The following is a 20911-nucleotide window of genomic DNA, read 5'->3' as shown; positions in this document are numbered from 1 at the left end:
AAACTATGCTTGCAAAAGTGTCCATGGGGATAACCACCCTAGATTCAAATAAGGGCATTGCATTCCCCACTTTTCACCCTGTATAATATTGTAAACCCCTATCAGCCCTGTATGAGGTACCTCACTCACTACCTGAAGGACCCCAAAGAGCTGGCCAGCATCAACATGAGAATGACAGTTTTCAACAGATTTTTCAGTTCGTCATTTTTCCAGAAAACATGGATTTGTTTGGGTGTTTCTTTGCTGCTGGGGGGTGGCACTTTTAGCTCTTTTGTTTAAAAATAGTCATCTATTTAAAAACCTGATTGCTACTAAGTACACCAGGAAGGCTCCTTCAAGTAAACAATTAGACAATTACAATGGAAGATATTAAAATAAGGTTTCTGTGATATGATGGGATTGATTTAAGAGGGTTACAGGAAGATGGAGCCTGCTGTTCTGTGACAAATTATTTCCCTGAGAAAACTCAGTAAGGGAAACATAATCACATAATGGAATTGATCTTGAAATATCACTAGCTCCTGGATTTGGAAATCAGCAGCCCCCCAGTGACCTTGCATTTAGTATCTTTATTCATGAATTAGGAAGAGAAAAGGTAAACACATAAAGGATAAACCAGTAGACAAGAAGGGCAGTGTCAGGCTTGTTTAGTCCATGGGGAACTCAAACGGAAAGAGATCCGATTAGAGAAGTGAATTGGGATGTTAACAGGCTACATCAAAAAAACAAGTCTAATGAGTCATTTAAGGCAGGACGGAATGGAGACCTGCAGAATGACAGAGCGAGGCAAGCAGAAGCTGAAGGTAAAACAGAACTTATTGAAGCAATTTAGGGTCACATCAGAAGTACACCTGGTGCCCACCTGTCTCTAAGAGCCCTTTGCTTCTCAAACACTGCTGCACTCAAACATCAGCCCAGATCATCAAAACAAAAAAATCAAGAGTGGAAGTGCTTACTGTGCTTTCTCACCCCCTTCACCTTGAAAAATGTTTTTGCTTATGGCATCCCATCAGAGGCTGTCCCCTGAGGCCACTGGTAACACCAGTTAGCCTTTGGGACAACTCTCATGGTGGCAAGCAGGTAGGAAAATCTGCTTCTGTCCATGAAAACCAGTGTACTTGGGGCTCCAGAGACTGGCAGTGGCTGTGGCTCCAGAAGGGATTGATTTCATTCAGGAGTTCACATGAGCATCAGGAAATGCCAGGACCCTGTTCCCTAGGACACTGAAAACTGTGCCCACAAGATGAGCAAAACCAGGAAGGCTACGTGGTGGAAACGTCAGGCTTGAACTCCATGGCCAAAACTGAACGGGCAACTATTGCACTTAAAGCAACTACAAAATCTTTGTTGAGTGCTAAATAACACCACAGGGTGTTCATCAGGATGTGGGCTGGAGGAAGCACCAACTTCTCCCACGTATGGCAAAGTGAGGAGATGTGAAAGAGGCTACAGCCCCCTCAAACAGCAGCTTTTGAGCTTTCCATCTACATCCCTCCCTCCCTGTGCAAAAACGCTGCTGGCAAACAAATGTACACCAGGGTGAGTGGTACTCACGGTTTTCCAGCATCTTCCTTACTGGAGGATGGGGAAAAGCTGCTGTCCCAGCTACTTCAGCCGGTAGGAAAATCCAGAGACGGACACAACGAGTGATGGCTGCCCGATTTGGCTTTGCCAGCGTTACAGTCTCTCCGTATTCCCCGTGGAGCGAGAGTGGCACCTGGTGGTCACATCACCCTCGCACTAGCCGGAAGGAATTTTTTTATTACTATTTTTTTTTGAATGCTTGGTAGAATGAAAAAGATGGAGGAGCACTTGGTATAAAGCAGTCCTGATTAACTAGATCAGTGACAACCGCTGGCTGCAATTAGTCCTGTAACTCATTATTTTCCAACGCCCCTTGTCATTCAAATAGTGCCAATTGACAACTGTTGTTGCAACACACCCACTGCACCGGCCTCCCTACTCACTCATTATGCTCCTGTGAGTGGAAAGGAAGGAATGAGGACCTGTCCTAGCTTGCCGAAAACATGTTGGTTTTTTTTTCCTAGCTTCTCAAAAAATATTCAGGGCTTTCTATGCAGGCAGAAATAAAATAAGTCTGTTTCCAATCAGCTACCAAATGCACATCCCTAGAGATGCTCAGGGCCACATGTGCCTTGGAAGAAAATATTGTTATTCTCCTTCTGTCTGTCATTGAGACATTCTGTGCCTCGGCAGGACATGACTTCTCTATGTCCCTGCACTCTGCAAACCCTGTGAATAATAGATGTGCTCTGAGGCAGAACTTCTGCCAGGGCTGCTCCTGATATCGTTAACTTGTCTGACAAGCTGAATTTTTGGTTCAGAAGGGCTCTGAGAGATGAACAGAAAAACAAGCCCATACAAAGCACTGAACCTAAGACAACCTGTTTCCACTGAATTCAGGTCTTGTGGCTGAGTGATTTTTGTATGACTGAAGGGTGAGTGCTTCATTAGAGATCAGATTATGATGGATTGTATGTCCCTTCACTTCTGACAAACAAACTCCTATTGCAAGTTTTTATGTAGCTGGGCCCCTCTCTCTCTCCTGGGCAGTGTCTTTGCTGTCTAAGAGCAGCTTACTCAAACTGCTGCCTTTCCCTGTTTGAGACTTACTTTTTTCCCCAGCTGCACCTTTCCTAAAACTCACAGGAACACATGGTCTCAGAGATCAGTACCTCTCTGCTTGGAAGGAGTTTCCCAATGTGTTCAGCAGTCACCAGGACGGGCAGTGAAGGATGCACACACTGGTGTGGGCACACGGTGCGATAGCATGAGCTGCACTTCCTTAGGAAAACAGACTACAAGGTCTGGGACTGCATGAAACAAAATCCATCCCTCCGTAGCGGTTGTTCTGCAAAGAAATTATAACAGCAAAGATGAGGCAACCATACAGCAACTGCCACAATGTGGAAGCCACTGGGGCTGGCTTTGCTACGGGCCAGGGTCACCTTCCCAAGCACCATAACTGCACTCAGAGAGGGATGTCCACCTGTCTGGCACTGCTCCAGCACAGGCAGCTACTGGAGAAAGCTGACTTTATGTGAACACTGCTATCAATTTTAATGAAGAGTGGGATCTGCAGGTACAGCCTGAGGATGGCTTCTTTGGCTTTTTAACCCAAGACACCCTCAAGGTAACAAAAATGTTGTAGTACATGATGTATCTCAGATGTATCCTGGAAGGTCCATCTGATGAAGAAAGCAACAAAGTGCCAGCACCCTTCCCACCAGCAAGTTCTCCTGTTCTAACCCAATGGTTGAATCCCTGATGCAAGGGCAGAGGCTGTGGAAGAAAGAGAAAAATTAGGGGAGAGGGAGAGAGGTGGTAGGAAAAGTGCTCAATCACTGGGAACAAGTGCTAAGAATACTGTCATTAAAAGGCAACAGTGTAGAAGTGCAAGATGAAAAGAAAAACAGCTTTGAGGGACAAAGGATTTACTCTTTCTTGTTTCTCCTTGAGATGTGCCCGTAGATGGCAGAGGAGCATTAATATTCTTGCCCCATCTTCTGCAGAAATACAGAGCTTGCTCCCAGCCTGCTCTCTCCCCCTCGTTTTCCGTCATATCATCATCATCACAAAATCATAGAATGGTTTAGGTTGGAAGGGACCTAAAAGATCCTCTAGTTCCAATCCCCTGCCATGAGCAGGGACACGTTCCTCTACACCAGGTTGCTTCAAGCACCATCCAACCTGGCATCAAACAATCCCAGGGATGGGGCATCCACAACTTCTCTGAGCAACCTGTTCCAGTGCTTCATCACCCTAACAGTAAAGAATTTCTTACTAATTTATAATCTAACCCTAACCCAAATCCCCCTTGTCCTGTCACTACATGCCCTTGTATAAAGTTTTTCTCCATCTTTCTTGTCAACTCTCTTCAGGTACTGGAAGACCACAATTAGGCCACCCCAGAGTATTCTCTTCTCCAGGATGAACAATCCCAATTCTTTTAGCATTTTCTCATATAAGAGGTGCTCTGTTCCTGTCATCAGCTTAGTGGTCCTTCTCTGGACTTGCTCCAACAAGTGAGGAAGGGAGAAAAACACTGCCAACCCCCCAAACACAGCCAAGTTCTGTGCAGGTCTTGTCGCTGGTTCAAAGATCTGCTTACACAGAGGAGCACAGCAATGGCAAGCCACAGCATGAGCTCAGACTGCTGTTGTCACACCAATGCAATGCTCAGGATCAACCTCTTTTTCTGACACACAGGGATTTTTCTGGTTTAGCTTATGTCATGATAAAATGAGTTTAAAACAAGTGAAAAAACAGTGCTGCCTTTGTTCCACAACAAAAGCATCCACACAGGCCACCAGCCCAGTGGAGGACTGAATTAGATTTACCAGTAATTGTTACATTTCTGCCCAGAATCACTCGGTGGGGATCTGTACCGTGTTTTGTGAGGTCTGTGCAGAACTAGGAGGAACAGTACAATCAGGGCCTGTTTTGATATCCATGTCACATGCTCTTGCAACTGTTCTAGCACTGCTCTTACAAACAGGGAAATACTACTGCCTTTCTCCATCCCAACATCTCGCAGGCCATAGCTGCCCTCAGAGTTCAAGAAGTTCAGTGGTGTTGCTCCTGGAAAAGGATGTGGCTATGAGACACGTTCCTGCATCGTGGCTGGAGCATGTGATGCCTTTTGCAGGCTGAAGGTTTGCAGCACAGGAATGGTTACAGACATGGCAGTACAAAAGGAGAAGTATCAACTTTGTGTGAAATACACTGCAGGGTTCAAATAAAGCCATAGGGTTAACACAGGACTGGAAAACACCATCTGGAACTGACTTTATTTGATAATTTTTCTGTTTTGAAAGAGAATAAAAGGAGAAATAAGCAAGAATGCCTTCAGCCCGCAGAAGATAAAAGGATGGGAAGAAAGCAAATGAACACTAACCTGTAAATAATACTAAGTATTAAAGATAATTTTAAAAAACACAAACCAGCAGCACATTGTAAAGATGACACTAAATAGCAAAGCTGCCTAAGGACAGCAGGATACAGGCCTTTCATCTACTGGTCTGCATTTGATAGTCATAACTTTCATGGGAAAAAAGGCTCGAGTACTTGACAGACTTGAGAGAAAACCTGTTTGGTATTTGGTGAGACACAAGTCCCTGCCAGAGGCAGATGGCAATGTGAACTGCTCCTCTGGAAGGAGCCATCACTTCTGTCATGAGAGAAGATAATGCACCCTGAGACAACAGGACACAGAAAACATCACACTGACAAATCCTCTTGACACAGCAAACGAAGGGATTTCAGTATCAAGGGAAACTATTTTGAGTAAATCTCCTGTAACCATTTATGTCGTATTAGTAGAGAACTGCTATCACTCAGAAGAGCTTTACAATGAGGGAGGTTAAACACTAGGTCCTAGGAGAAGATGACAGATTTGGAATGTACTTCCACAAAGATGATCGGGGTCAACCTCTTTTTCTGACACACAGGGATTTTTCTTCTTGTTCCCACTATTAAGTTGTTCCCACTGTACATTCATATACAAGATAAAAACACTGGGTGCCAGATACAGTCTCTGCAGTACAATGCAGCATTCTTTCTTTGAAACAAGACTTATTTGGCAAGATTTATTAACCAGTTGCTGAAGTCACACATGCAAGTACCTGTAGACCTCAGATGGCACCAACCACATGGTGAAATCTCAGAACCACACCGAGTGTGCAGCAGCCGGGGCGCTTGGGGCTGCCTCTGGATGGGTCCAAAACTCACACTGGCATTGGGCAGAACCAGAACAAAAAGGCAGGTGGATACATGCACAGACCCAGCCATTTTAACAGTTCCTCTCCTAAATGACTGCACTATATTTGGAAACGTGTGAAAACAGAATTGCAAAATGAATGACGGATATTCCTCCTGGTTGTCAGTGGGGCCAAGCCACAAGACCCATGGTTTAGTGGCTATTCTGTCAAGCAGGGCAGGGAAAGAAGCTGGGTTTCTGCAGGATAGCATGGTCCCTGTATTGTAGGGAAAGAACAAGCACAGCAACATCATGACACCTTGTCAAATCATTTGCATTCATTTGCATGAACATGAAATCTCTGCAGACCCTCAGACCTCGCACACTGTATTAAGAAGCTTCCACCAGCTGTAACCATCTTGCAGCAAAAAGGTATCATTTCGATGAAATACTAATTGCAGAGCACATCCTACTAGGGCTCCTGAGGGAGGAGTGAAAAGCTGCGGGGAGGACACAGTTCATTTACATCGGTTGTCCTTATTATTCCTCCGCGTTCTCTTTTCTGTCTTCAATATCAATTATGGCTCATGCTATGACAACCATGGGGTGTAAAAGGAGTGATGGGGAGGCATGTTGAGTGGCTGGCAGACATTTATGCAGGTTTAACTTACCCCACTGCATCTCATTTTCCCCCTAATTCCTTATTTCTTCCTAATTTTCTTTTTCTCTCCCCTAAATCCTAAGTAGGATATGCTCAGGAATATATTGCATCTAGGCAAAAAAACAGATGGAAAAAATTTCTGCTTTCTTTGCCTAAATAACCCTGTTGATTTCCTCCACAGACAATGCAGAAATAGCTGTGGATATCCAGAGCTTTCGCCCATGTTTGGGAAGGTCCCGAACAGGAGGCATACTCCTGACTGCTTACTCTGCGCAGGTTTTGTAGCGACATGCAAGGGGAAACAATGCTTCCAAATTGTTTGGGGCTTCAAACAGGTTAACACAGGTCTCATGCCAGCTGCTCTGGAGATCACCTAGAACTGATTTAACCCACCCCCCCACCCCTGCCCCCCCCAGGATTTCATTTACCACACTCCTCTCTTGGAGACTTAATTTTCACCTGAAAAGGTCATGAAACAGCAGAAGTGTGAAATCTGGTAGAACCACCAAAGCCTGGCAAGTTTCTACTCAAATTGCTACAGGAAAGGTCCTTCTCCCTGATTTTCTCTTCTAAACTTGGTTTCCAAGCAAGGTCTGCCCATAGTGCCCAAGTATTTCTCTATGCACATACAGCCATTTCGTCATGATTTGGACATACATCAGCAGAAAGACTTGAAAAGCTTTCACTCCAGAGCAAATTCCCTTCTCTCTCGTGCTGCCTTGCCATCAGACTGGCCAGCTGGGGAAGAAATTAACTTCCAAAGTGCAAACTGATTGAATCAATTTCAGAAAAATAATCACCATAGATCTAAGGTTTACCTAGGTAGTTCAAATAGCATCTGAGTTAGCATCAGGCTGCATCTAGACACCATACATACCAAAACCATGCTCCTGGAAATATGGGCTCATGTTCCTTGGTAAGAGAATAGGCTTGGTATTCGGTACAGACTGCAGAAAATGGAAACCTCAAAAGATTTTAATCTGAAAAGGCCTTTTTGAAGGATGAAATACTTAGAATTGCAAGGGGCAGTGTTTTAAACTGATTCTCTTTCCATAAATTTGACGGTAATTTTGCTAGCTGCCTTTGCTAACAAAGGTTTTCAGGTGTACAAACCCAGCCATGAGATCAGGGGCTCCGTCTCCTCATTTGTCAATCACCTGTCTTAGCTCATAACATTGAAGTCTTGATTTGAACAGCATGGAAAAGAACAAAAGCTTTAGGAGAAAACTTTCACCTTGTTCAAAATCTACATGCTTTTTGAATGAAAAATCATCACAATTGTTGTTGAAACTCTGAGTTTTGAGAAAAAGAATGGCTTTTTTTGAGCAGAATGTCAAAGGTTTCAATAATTTAAAAACTGTTACAAAAGGTTGGTTGGGGGTTTTTTAGAGAGTCATTTTGAGATTAAAGAATAACAATTGTTGCATGCTTCATTGCAATTCCTATATAAGTTTTTTCTGTTTAGAAAGAAATGTCTACCTCAGCTGACAGGGGACAGCTCATATAAAGCCCAAACGTGGAGTGCAGCACACACCAAGGCTGGAAAACCTGTTCACCAGCAGGCTTAGTCCCTGGGGCTTAACAGGCCCCTCTGGAAGCCTCCCCTGTGGGATCCCTGCTGTCTCACAGCCATCCTCTTGACTCGTTTCTTGAGACCAGCATAAATTTAGTCATCTTTGAAACCTCTTGCTATCTGGTTGAAGTTAGGCAACAGTCCAAAAGCTGAGAGAAGGAAGATGAGAGAGGGAAACTTTTCATGGAGTTTGCGTGTCCTTAGGGAAAAGGGACTAAAAGCATATACCAGAAGCAGATTTTCAAAACATGGATTCAGCTACTGGTTGTCGTAAGGAGTGAGAGTGAGGAAGTTTTGCTCTATAATCCTATGACCTGTGTAATCCCTCTCACTTTACAATACCTCGTTCCTACATAAGAAAAATAATCCCTAAAAATAGAAAGCTACTAGTCAGGAAGGATCAGAATCACTTTTATCACTTTATGTGCTTTAAGATGAATCTGTCTTTCCCAATGCCTGTGTTGGGAAAACTAAAGCAGGGACTCGAATGAAGTGCTGCTCACATTATTAAAGGAAAGAGCCGTTTTCCCTTCAATATTGCAGGATGAGAATGTGCCCAGAGAGGCCGGGCACTGTGCTGCCAGGGATCTTGTGCTAAATCCTACATCAGCTGCCTCTCCTCAGGAAGACAACTTGCACTGAGGGCTACTTTAACTGCATTAATGAGTGGTATCTCACCATTAATGGTTATGCTATTGTTAATTACATCCTTCCATGGCTGTGTTATACATATGTATGTATTGCTTCAGCAGCCAGCAATAAGGGCTCCTCCTGTCCCATTCCAGCACTGCTTATGTCAGGGAAGGAGAGGAAGTGCCTCCGTGCATGGGTGTGCAGCTCTACCGGCCCACACACCAGCATCTTCTCGCCTTTTACTCTTGCACATTCCCATCTTACTCTGCTCTGAGTGCTTCCAGCTGGGAAAAGTTGTTCTACTTTGCTTCTCATGGAATGTATTTACAAACCATCACTGTTTATCTCAGAGGTGGCCAGGATGCTCATTTCAGTACCAGGAGCTGCAGGCCCTGCTTGCTGGCAGCCTGTTCCTCCCCGCAGAGGATGCCCCTCGGGAAGCAGCTGGCATGTTGGAATAGGCAGGTTTTCCAGGCACTAGCACGTGCTGTGCTACCTGTTCGGGCTTTCTCTGAGCTGTTCCTTGCGAGCTGAGGTGAACATTTCTTTCTAAATAGAAAAATCTTATGTAGGGATTATAATGAAGCATGGAGCAATTGTTACTCTTTTGCATCAAAATGACATTCTTCAAAAAGAAAGCCAACCAGCTTTTCATAATGCTTTTCAAATTATTGGAACTTTTTATGTTCTACACACACCAAAAAAAAAAAAAAAAAAAAAAAAAAAAAAAAAAAAAAAAAAAATCAACCTGTTTTTTCCCAACACTCAAGAGTTTCAACAATTGTGATGATTTTTCATTCAAAGTGCATGTAGATGTTGAACAAGGTGAAAGTGTCCTCCTAAAACTTGTGTTCTTTTCCATGCTGTTCAAATCGACACTTAGATGTTATGAGCCAAGCCAGATGAACGGGCAGACAGAGCCCCTGAGCTCATGGCTGGGTTTGTACGCCTCAGCCCCGCAGCCTTGGCAGCCGCGGGGGCTCCAGGACAGCGCTGCTCCCCGCTCCCGGCTGGATGGAGGTCACTGCCGCGCCGGGAGCCGCGTGACGCGCTCCAGAGGCGCTCCCGCCGCTCCCGCGTCACGGCCCCGCTCCGGCTCCCGCGCGGCGGCGGAAGCAGCGGGGAAGGCGGGGCGGGAGGGCGGCGTTAAAGCGGCGGCGGCGGCGGTGCCGGGCCGGGCCGAGCCCATGGAGCCGGGCGGCGAGGGCGGCTGCTGGTTCCTGTACTACGCGTACGGCAGCAACCTGCTGCGGGAGCGGCTGCTGCTGCGCAACCCCTCGGCCGCGCTCTGCGCCCTGGCGCGCCTGCAGGTGCGTGCGGGGGGCGGGGGGCTGGGGAAGCCCGGGAGTCCTCCAAGGGAGCCTGAGTGTCCCCGAGGAGCCGCATGTCCCCGCGGCTGCGTGCGGTCCGGTGCCGCAGCCCGTCCGTCCCTCCCGCGGGGGAGGCCCCGGCACGGATCAGGCGATCAAGAGGATGGTGCCGGGTTCTTTGCCATGGTGCCCAGTGACAGGACAAGGAGCGATGGGCGTAAACTAAAGCGGAAGAAGTTTCACCTCAGCGTGAGGAAGAACTTCTTTACATTGAGGGTGGCAGAGCGCTGAACAGGCTGCCTAGGGAGGTTGTGGAGTCTCCCTCTCTGGAGACATTCCAAACCCTCCTGGCTGTGTTCCTGTGTAATCTGCTCGAGGTGACCCTGCCTTGGCAGGAGGGGCTGGACAGATGATCTCGGGAGGTCCCTTCCAACCCTCTCTAGCCTGTGATTCTGACCCAGGGCCCGCTGCTGGGGCTGCCCACAGCAGAAGGAATGTTTGTGGTAGTCCCACTGCTGCGTGGTTATCTGACAGGGCTTAACCTTCCAGGCTGCCAGCCATGACCCATGGCCCTGCACTACAGACTTTGAAACGTAAAGTAGCAGGAAGAAATTCTTTACCGTGAGGGTGGTGAGGCACTGGAACAGGTTGCCCAGAGAAGTTGAGGATGCCCCATCCCTGGCAATGTTCAAGACCAGGTTGGATGGGGCCCTGAGCAACCTGGTCTAGTGAGAGGTGTCCCTGCCCACAGGGGCTAGAACTAGGTGATCTTTAAGGTTCCTTCCAAACCAAACCATTCTATGATTCTAGGTGCTCAGCTGGGTTTATCAGGCAGGCTTCTAGCAGTTTTACAAGGGTGGTGTTCTGTTAAAAAAAAAATCAAAATCCCTCCTTCCTTTTGGCCATGCTGGGTGCAGGTGAGGAGCTCTCCCTGCACTGTGTGAGGGGCATATGGGAGCTTTCACCCAGCACTGCACATCTGCAGCTGACACTTCGTACACTCTACAGGGCGGTTCCTTCCCTGGGTTATTAAGTAGCATTCTATCAGCTTGGCTTTAGTGTAGGCTTGGAAACACAAGCTTGTGGTCATTAAAGCTGTTGATGTACAGATCTGTGCAACTGGAAGGATGCTTGGAGGAGCAGAGCATCAATTGATACCACTTAAAGAGGACTTGAAGGTTCTCTTGGGGTAACTGGCAGGAAATTATCTATGTTAGAGTGCATGAAGAAGTTCCAAAAACTTGTCATTAATAAACTCCCCATAGTCGGATACTTGGTGTCTCTTGGGACTATCAGCCTGGCAGCTGAGACATGGTCCTGTAAATCATGAGGCACTTACAGCTACCCCTCCACTGAATATGCTGAGAGCCCAGCACCTTGCAGGATCAGACCTTGGAGGCAGGGAGAAGGGCAGTAGTAGTGTGTGCTTACCTCTGAATAAAAGCAAACTTCTTCAGCTCTCCCAGCTCTCAGGTTGATTTCCAGGTTACCCAGTAAGCACCTCTTGTCCCACTGCAGGTTGGCTGTTCAGGAGCAGGCAGTCAAGCCCTGGCTTCTCTAGCTGGCCTTTGATCGATTGCTATGTTCCCTGCCGACACCGGGTGGCTTTACTCCCTTGATTCCAGCTGGAAAATCACTGATGCTAGGGAATGAGGGACTGCAGGAAGACTGGAGCTGATTCCTATTAATTGCTCTTAGATAGTGCCACTTGGACTTAAAAAAAGGAGAAATGGCCTGTAACTGGAGTGCTTTGGATCCTAAAGTAAAAACTTTAGTTAAACTTCAGCTAAACTTCCCTCTAGTTTTACTTTTTAAAGCTTTGTTAGTCTTCAGTCAAAAGCTGTTAAGAAATGGGATGTGTAACATGCACAGAAAAGATATTATACTGGTACTTAGAAGAAGGACCAAAGACCAATATCTTGCACCAAGAAAGTATCTACTGTGTTTTTTCCCATCTTCCCAGCAGTGCCTGATGCAGTTGAACACATGGTGTAACTTAGAGTTTCCTGCTTCCAGAACCAGAGCTAACTCTGCTGTTTCTGTGCAATCTCTGTTGCCCTTTTTGGGTGGTGCAGGTCAGGTCTAAGAAAATATAACTGGAGGAATAAAGTAAAAATCAGTGGGTTTTTTCCCCTTTCTTGTTCCTTTTATTTTTTCTTTTAATGATACTGCAGTGAGAGTACTTGATTCCATCCAGGTATTTCCTTAGGGCTGCCCTGCAATCACTTGTCCTCATCAGTAACTTCAGTCTGTGACTTGACTGGACTTTTGTGCAAATAAATTGGTGCATCTAAGTAAACCTTTTTGTAGTGAAATTAGTTAAATAGGGGACATTTTATGGGCCAGGAAGGTGACTCTGTTGATGGAGTAAACTGTGGCTTTGCCAGGCTGCTGTCACTCAACGCACACACACAGAAATTGATTGGTGTTGTGATAAGTGCTGCTTTTCTGTGTGTAAGCCTCCAACTGCTTCATTTTTTTGCAACCTTTTTCCTATATCTATTAGGATATGTTAGAAGAGAGTGATATGTCTCAGAGGGAATATTAATGTGTACATGTGTATATTTCAAATCAAACTTACAGCTTCAAGAGGGTGGTCGTAAGAAATTCGCAAAGCTGTGGGGCTGCATAGGTTTGGGTTTTATTTTTGTTGTTAAGCAGGTAGTCTTTCTTAAATCTTGGTGCTTTGGATTGGGGAGGGTTTTTTTTTTCCCTTCTGTAGTGCTAGGGAAGGACCCACAAACTGGTTAATAAGTAGGAGGGGATACTGAGTGTATTGAGTCAGGTGAGAAATTACATTGATAGCATTCAATAACTCATTACTGGTTTTTTCATATATACTAGTATTTGATATTGCTTGTAAGAAAAAGTGATACATTATTTCTAAAAGAATGTTTCTACTTGCAAAAACCTGAATAAACTCACTGAAGGAGACATCTACCTTGACTTAAAAATGCCCAAGAATGTTCCAGATGAGTGATGAGATGGCACAAAACATTGTAAAATACAAGGGATGGTATTTTATGATTGGGTGGTCTTACCAGTGCATGAGGGTGGGACCCAAAGCTCACCATCTTGTAGACTTCTTTACCCTTACTATTTTCCTGGATACTGCATATAGCATTTATAACATCTTATAACATCACAAAAAGCTGCTAAGGACTTGGCACCAGGTAGGCACATCTTTTGGGGTGAATGAGACCACACCAGTCGAGTTTCCTCCTTTGTGGCACACCTTAGCCAAGGGCCCGTCCAGTGGGAAGCACGTCAGCAATCCTGTCACTGCCTACTTGGACAAAAGGCAAGCTGACGCTTCTTCAGCAGTGCTGTGCTCACTGCAGAATTGGGTATGTGTGCTATTCTTGAGAAGGGAGTGCTCCACTTTCTTCTCACTGCTAGAAATTGTCAGCTGCTTAGGCCAGACTTCTGTGAGGTTTGGATATCAATCCAGTCTCTGCAGGCCAGGATTTTTATCAGTAGTGCTCTCTGCCTGACCTCTATTCCCTTTGTCCCGAGGCTGCTGTTTCTTAAGGGAAGGTGGAAATGGCTGACTTCAGCCCCTCGTGAGATGGGAGGTGGAACAGGTCCTGCCTCTCTACTCTTCCTTCTGTGTCTCCAAGTGGCTACGTGTGCTACTGTCTTTTGGCTGCCCCTTTCATGTCAAGAATAGCCAACAGCCCTTCTCTTAAGTGGAAATTGATTCTCTGCATTGCTTTCATTTGCAGGATTTTAAGCTCGAGTTTGGCCATCATCAAGGCAGGACAAGTTCTGTCTGGCATGGAGGTACAGCTACCATTGCTCAGAGCCCTGGAGACGAAGTGTGGGGAATAGTGTGGAAAATGAACACTTGCAATTTAAGTTCACTGGATAAGTAGGTGACTTAACTTTTCCTGTCTTCTACTACTTTAGAGAGCAATTGAAAAGTAGTTAATTTTTGGTAAAGAGCTGTGTGGAAGCGTTGGTGTTGGAATCAAGAAGATGCTTTTGATTTTAATATGGGAATTCTATTTCACAGTATGTGTATTGACTTCTGATACTTCTGTGATTAAAATAACCTTGTTTTCAAGCTAAAGCTACTTTTAGGGGTATTTTAACAATCTGTGGACCTTAATTTGAAGCTGATATACTGGTCAGGCTCCTTTTTTTTTATTTTAACCTGTCTTCCCAATTTCCTGTGTCTTACAAGATTCTAAAATATGTATTTGTTCTATTGCATTTTTCCCTTTACTTTAGGGAGAATTTCCTTTGAGACTGACATCAATTTCTGTCTGTATACATCTGTAGACTCCAGTTGTAGCAGAAAAGGAAGGGATGAGGACAAGACTGCAGGAGAGAAATCTTTAATACTGGCAAAGGGACCTTTTGAGGAGGTTATTTGACATGTCTTCTCTTCTAAGGATTTAAATTTTTTGTAAGCCTGAGGAGCATCCAGGCAGGGAGCCAGGGTGTTATTGTTTCCCCCTTTGAATGGGAGAGCCTGACTACACCTTTACAATGCATGGTATAGAATGTTCTACCTGTGCCTGGTAATTAAGAGAAGTTCAAGGGACCCTGAGCAAGTTGTTCCCAGGCTGAAGTCTAAAAGACCACCTGGTTAAAGAAAGCAAGGAATAGCATGACGTCTTGCAGGGTCTAAGACAGGACCTGGAATGTCATCCCCAAAACTTTGTCTGCTGCCATGTGCTTGTTGCAGCTTTTGAGATGTGCCTGCGCAGCATCGTTTCTGGTACACAAGGATTGTTTGTTCTGAGCAGTTTCACTGTCAATTCCAGTAGAAATCTGGGCTAGTGAGGACAAGGGAGCACGGCATAGTAAACGCAGTGAAAGCACTACCTTAACACTGTTCTCCTGCCTCTGGTACTGTTGCAATTTCACTGTGTAAATATGTACTTATAACCCCTGGCCGTGAAACTTGCTTCCAATGTGCTTTTGTTGCCAATGGTGAACCTGAAATACAACAGAAACTGTTGCCCAAATTCTGTTAGTGTGTTATGGGAATGGGCACTCTCAGCACTCTTGTCCTGGCTGGGAGTGTTAGTCTCAAGCAAGAGGGCATCTAGTTGGCATGCTTATGGTTGGGGACAGCTTCACATGTCCCTGCTTTATGATCTCCTGAGTTCCCCTGCTCTTGCTTACAGGAGCACTTAAACGTCCTGACCCCCTTCTGCTGACCTTTACTGAAATCTCCTGGTTTACCATGCTTTCCTGAAGCATAAAACTTCCTAAGTATGATGATCCTGTCTGACAGCATCTGCTTTTGATAGTAGCCCAGTGTTTCCCCTCCATGGGGACAGTATTTTGCATTTTGACTCCTAAAAGTGTTTACATAGCATTTACGGTTAATATACTGTAGGATTGCAGATCCCTGGCATAAACTTTAGTGCTTGTTAAGGTGCTGGAAACTTGAGTGCTGTAACATCACCAAAATCTGCAGCATGGACACTAGCACTACAGATTACTTTTTTCCAGCTGTCTTTTTGATGCCATGGGTGTGAACTGGAAATGGAGGGAAATTGGATGTGTTCTTGGCTTTTATAATGATAGTCAACAGTGCTCTTCTAAGAATTGCTCCCAACCAACTTGCAGGTGTTCATACTGAAGGTCTAGAGATCCTTTGGTTGCATGCAAGCTGATATATTTGTAGGCTCTCAAGTTATTTCCTGAAATTACATGTATCAAAAAAAAAAAAAAAAAAAGGCCCACCTCCTTTTTTTTTTTTTACCCCTCCTAATCTGGGTAGAGTTGTCTGTGCTTTCTTATCCAGAAGTGGAGGAGGGAATATGTAATTGATGCTGCATGTAATTAGTTGAAATGCTAATAAAACACTGTAATCTATAGAAAACAAATATGGGAAGAGAAGCTGCTGCTTAGATGGCTGAACTCTTTGGCTTCAAATTCATTTTTGTTGCTGTCTCAGAGTCACTTTTATGGGGTTTTTTGTCCTCTGTACTTCACAAATCTGTAAGTTACAGACTAAATCATGACTTTGCCTCATAGAGTCTAGCAGAGGATGTTACTAAGCAGTTTTCTTGCTCTCACACAACCATATGATTATTTTGTAGTCTGTTGGCCTTGAATCTGCAGTTAGCTTCCAGTCTGTACTTGCACTTAACCTAGTTATTCACCTAACATGGCCCACATTATATACATTAAATAACTTGAAATGGTAGCAAGTCTTTGAAAAAAGATGAGTTGTCAAATTTATATTGGACAAGCAGAGCTAAAACCATGTTATGACTTGTAGCTAAAGTACATCTAAAGTTAATTTTGTTATAAAGACTCTTGTATTGGTTAAGCTTCTTGTTTACTTCTTATTCTTTCGTCAGATTTTTATTGGTGGCTAAATGCCGGTGGTTAAGGACAATAAGTAGCCTTGGTTTTGAGGGGTTTTTTCCTAAGCATGATTTTGCTAATAAAAAGATAAACAAAATTGTTTTATGCCCTGACCTAGCTCATAATTGCTGTGTATGTCTTGTGCAAGTTAAAAGGTGTCTTGGATTATTCACTGGAAAGTGCATTGCACAAGTTGTGCAAGTTTCCCCTTATTAAAATGTAACACAATGGGCAAGATAAAACTTTGCAATTGTTTCTTTATCTGAGTTGCAGTTAATGAACATGTGTCTGGCTCATTAATTCTGATGATCTTGCTTGTGTTTTTCTTTCAGACTACCTGTCTTCCACAGTAATTAGTTTAGGAATATTCTCTAACTTTTCAAGTTAACCATGAGTCATCATTTCTTCCAGAGCTGAAATGACAAAACTGAATGCTGCTGCTTCTCTAGAAATTTATTTTTTAATATGTAAAAGTTTGCACAAAAAGTACTGAAATATGTTTTGCTTTATTTGTTTTTCTGGAAGTATATTAACAGCACAGACCAGTGTCCTGCCTTGAATTCTGTTTTAATAAATCCACATGTTTAATTGCGCAGTTGGTTTGAAAGATGCATCAGTTATTTGGCATGAAAGGAATACATGTCTTTTACAGGCAAGAGGGAGTTGAGGATGGCATTTATGTCCCAATAGAAGTTAATGTCCACACTCAAGCAGGAAAGGTACTGACCTGTCGAAGCTACCAGATGAAGGACTATGTCCCTGGTCCCCCTTCTCCACAGTATAAAAAGGTAGGTGTTGCATCACTTTAGTTTTGAAAGAATGTACAGAAATTTATAATGCTGTACTTCTGTACTATTTAATAAGCACTTTAATTACAGTGGGTGGAAGGCATGACTACTGTAAAGGTATAGCAGTCCTTGTGCAATGGACTGCTGTAATGATGCTCACAGAACATTGGTAGCTCTTACAGGCCTCCTAAATCAGTTTGAGTTTTTTGGTTTAGTTATGCCTTACATGAAGTCCCTATTTAACTTGTGAATTAGCTACGATTGGCACAGGGATTTCTGGAGGATGTTGTTCACATATATGCAGCAATTCTCTGTTTGAAAAATTAATGTACTCCACTAAAAGGATGTACTTTCTGTGGGGAAAATACAGCACCTGACTTGTAGTTTCAAGGACGTGGATTATCCTTACTGTCTTGGGAAGTACTTGCTGTCACTTAATACAGGAGTCTGCCTGCTACCGTTTACCAGGCGCATCATCAGTACATCACAGGACTCCAGCAGCATTGCCGAGCACTGCAGGTTTCCCCCTTGATGGCTGATGAGGCAGAAGTGTTTCAACACTGTTCTGCAACACTGACTCTGTAAAGACACATGATGCAGTCACACAGCAGGCCTGACCTGCTTAGCTTGTGAGATCTGGTGCAGGCCCAGGCTGGGGTGGTGTGTCTGAGTGGTGCAGCTGTTAGTGCTGCTACACAGACGTCACTGCAGCTGGCTTTTCCTCCCTGAAGTAAAGAAACTGGGTGTGAGGCTGTGAAATCCCAAGTGTGCCGCCTTCTCCAAACTGAGGAACTCACTCCTATCAATTGACTTCCAGGAGCACAGCTAAGGCCGGCTGCTGTGGGACTGCTGAAGAGAGGGCTTGTTTAGAAAGCAGGCTCTGGTATTCCACAAACCTCCTCCCTGCCAACCCACCTTGTGGCAAGGCAGATCTTTAGGGCTTTTCAGGGAGTTAATATGTAGTCTGCTGCTGTGTGTCAGCTCTCATTGGTATGCTATAAGTGCAGACCTCCACTATTGGCAACTTTATCATTCCCTCCTGGTCCTGTCAGGAGCAGTTGTTAGTTCTTCTCCTCTGCCCTCAGCTTTTTTTTTTTTTTTTGTTAAGTTAACCAGGCAGGAGAGCTAAAAACTTAAAAGGTGACTGCATCAGCACATAGTGATTGAACTACATCCATCTACTGTTATGTACTTTTTGTGGCAAAGTTCATTCTTTCTAGATACCTCATCTTGAAGTGCATGCTATTAAATGCATGAAAGCATATTAAGAATATTCATTTATATATGCAAGCTTGCTGGTGTTTCCTTCCAGCCATGTTGCTACTACTTCTTCTTTTCCTCTCACTGTCACATCTTTTCTTCCACACCAATACTTCCATTTCTTTTGTATATGGAAGGAAATCTGCAGTAACAAACTCAGGAATCTGTGCTTTTTCACTGTTGAGTATCTGTTTCTGTTACTCCTGTACCTTGTCTAGGTACTCATTGTTGTCCTTTGGATTTCAACTGCTTAATTTTAAAAATAACTACTTTTTAAACCTTTAGCCAGCTTTACTGTCACACCTGAGTGAGAAGCATCATATATTATTGAAGTTATCATCCTCTCTGGAAGAAAGAATGGAATGACTGAATAACAGCTTAATTATAGAGTCTTGTGCACTTTAGTAACACATCAGAATCATAAGCGTAGTTAAAAGCCTTTTCAGAGTAATTTTATTCATGCTGTTCTGGTCTTCAGTGGTCTCCCAGAAGCCTGTGGCTATCCTTAGGTACAAATAGCGCTGTTTGAGATTAATTCTCTGGTAACTTAAGTGGTTCTTCCTACTGAAGTGATTATTTGGAGGAGTCTGTCCTTTCTATTACTGAAGGCCTTTTTCCCTCCCTTTTAATTATAGGTCATCTGCATGGGTGCAAAACAGAATGGCTTGCCAACTGGTTATCAGGAGAAATTAGAAGCTATTGAAACTAATAACTATGCAGGACCGGTGCCAATCATGGAAGAGATTGAAGCTTCTATTAAAGGAGAGAAAATAAATTCTGCATAGAATACCTCTGCATTTTCTTGGCCATTCACCTTGATTTAGATACCTCTTCTCACTGCTGGTCAGCAGTTTCTTTATCAAGAAAAAATGAGTTTGCTGTGCATCTACAGTAAACCATTAGACATAATTTGCAGTCTGAAGACACAGTGACATTGGTAACTTCTCTTTGTATGTATAGCTTGAGTACATGCTGAAGTTTTTGCAGATTTAGAAATTATCTTTCTGTAACTTGTCATGCAGTGCTGCATGCAAATTTGTGCTTCATGTCCAGTTTACTGACCCTTTTAAAAGGAAAAGGCCGTCTTCATGAGTTTTGGTGCCTGTTGCTTTCTGAGGAATAAGGGCTGCAGGATCAGGCCCTCTGTTTTTAAAAGTTGTATACACGACTAGATTTTTTTAGTTGCAAAGTAAACTCAAAACTCTAAGGGTAAACCTTTTTCTCTGCTACTTCTCGTAATGGTTTAAACCCCAACCTATCTGATGCTGTGGAGTTCCTGTTTATACAGTTAACAAAGAAAGAAATGTAGTATTTTTTTAACTCCTTCCATGTTTCTAAGTGTAAGTCCAAAAGGCAGCCTAGAAGACAACATTCAGCAAAGCATCTCATTCAAACCATCATAGCTTCCTCCTTTCAATGTCTAGTGATTGTCATAGGTGAACTAGTTAGTTATAACAAAGAGATTTTTAAAGAATTCGTTTTAGTTTGATATTTCAAAGAGGTTTTTAATTACCTTTTTGACTGGCTTGTTTGCCTGTCTAGGCCTTGGTCTCATATTCAGTGAAATCAGGAAGTTTCCTTTGAATCCTAGCACATTTATTCTGTGGCTTTGTTTGTCTGGTAAACCCCAAATGAACGAACTTGGCCTCTTGTATTTTTTGGGGGTTATTTCTCCCCACAGCTTTGACAATCCAATGCAAAACTGGAAGCTTTTGTAACATACAGAGTATTTATTTTCGTGGTATTTTGCAACCCCTGCAGTTAGTCTATGGGGGATGAGGAAAGTTTGACAACCTGGGAGATGTCAAATCACTGAGATTTGGCTTATCTTCTCCACAGTGTATTTTTTTTTCTCTTGATGTACAGAGGGGTGTAAGATAGAATTGATGTCACTGCGTGACTGCTTAGATAAATGATAAAATAACAGACTGACCATGTCTCCTCTCTATAAAATGTTTTCTATAAACTTCTGCCAGGTATGTGTAGGTGCTGTCCTGCTGTAATATGCCTGTTTTCAGAGCTGGGTACGGTGACTGCTGTGAAACATTGTACTTTCTGTATTAGCACTGTCTAGTTTGAGTAAATAAAACTCTTGATTACCAAACTGCTATGCCTGTTCAATGTGCACTCTTCAAGAATATCACAGAATCGCAGATTGTTTAAGGTTGGAAGGGACCGCTGGAGATCATCCAGTCCAACACCCTGCTAAGGCAGGGTCACCTCGAGCAGGTGACACAGGAACACGTCCAGGTGGGTTTGGAATGTCTCTGGAGAGGGAGACTCCACGACCTCCCTGGGCAGACTGTGTTGCTTATGTAAGTGAAAACTGGTGATATGGGAATGCAGCTGAAGCCTCTATGGGCTGTTTGTGCTTTTTAATAGATGTAATGTCAATAGGAGCGCAAAACTATGCATGAACACACTCCTTTGCATCAGCACCGCTTCTTCTGCCTTACCTTTACCTTGCACCTTCGGGCTTTTCAGCTTTTAAATGGGTGAAGAAAACAGAAATAATACCCTGGAAGTGTCCTTGCGGGGGGCGGAGATTGCCTGAGGGAAATGGTCGCTGCCGAGGGACCCCTGGCATCTCTCCGGGGAGGAGGCCGGGTGGGTGCAGAGGGGAATGCGGAGTTG

General features: G+C 43.9%; 2 protein-coding genes across 5 annotated transcripts in view; one reads left to right on the top strand and one right to left on the bottom strand.

The window, feature by feature from the left end:
* Positions 1-1665, bottom strand: part of ENTPD3 (ectonucleoside triphosphate diphosphohydrolase 3) — a 41079-nt gene extending 39414 nt beyond the window's left edge. For all 4 annotated transcript variants that reach the window (XM_048300914.1, XM_048300943.1, XM_048300924.1 and 1 more), the window contains exon 1: positions 1555-1665. The gene's annotated coding sequence lies outside the window, so the exon portion shown is untranslated. The remainder of the gene's footprint in view (positions 1-1554) is intronic.
* Positions 1666-9726: 8061 nt separating this feature from the next.
* GGCT (gamma-glutamylcyclotransferase) lies at positions 9727-20381 on the top strand. Its single transcript, XM_048300892.1, has 4 exons — positions 9727-9896; positions 13622-13767; positions 16882-17017; positions 18913-20381. The coding sequence occupies exons 1-4, from the start codon at positions 9774-9776 to the stop codon at positions 19060-19062; spliced, it is 555 nt and encodes a 184-aa protein (XP_048156849.1). The 5' UTR covers positions 9727-9773; the 3' UTR covers positions 19063-20381.
* Positions 20382-20911: the final 530 nt, after the last annotated feature.

The sequence above is a fragment of the Corvus hawaiiensis genome, chromosome 1, assembly GCF_020740725.1.
Source record: "Corvus hawaiiensis isolate bCorHaw1 chromosome 1, bCorHaw1.pri.cur, whole genome shotgun sequence".
Classification (NCBI taxonomy): Eukaryota; Metazoa; Chordata; class Aves; order Passeriformes; family Corvidae; genus Corvus; species Corvus hawaiiensis.
Note: the sequence above shows the minus strand (reverse complement) of the source record. Positions and strands in the feature narration are given on the sequence as shown.

Excerpts from the sequence above, each read along its gene's own strand:
- GGCT (XM_048300892.1), top strand. The coding sequence starts at position 9,774 with ATGGAGCCGGGCGGCGAGGGCGGCTGCTGGTTCCTGTACTACGCGTAC. Across the intron at positions 9,897-13,621 it reads GCGCCCTGGCGCGCCTGCAG|GATTTTAAGCTCGAGTTTGG; the intron begins GTGCGTGCGGGG and ends TTTCATTTGCAG. Across the intron at positions 17,018-18,912 it reads CTTCTCCACAGTATAAAAAG|GTCATCTGCATGGGTGCAAA; the intron begins GTAGGTGTTGCA and ends TTTTAATTATAG.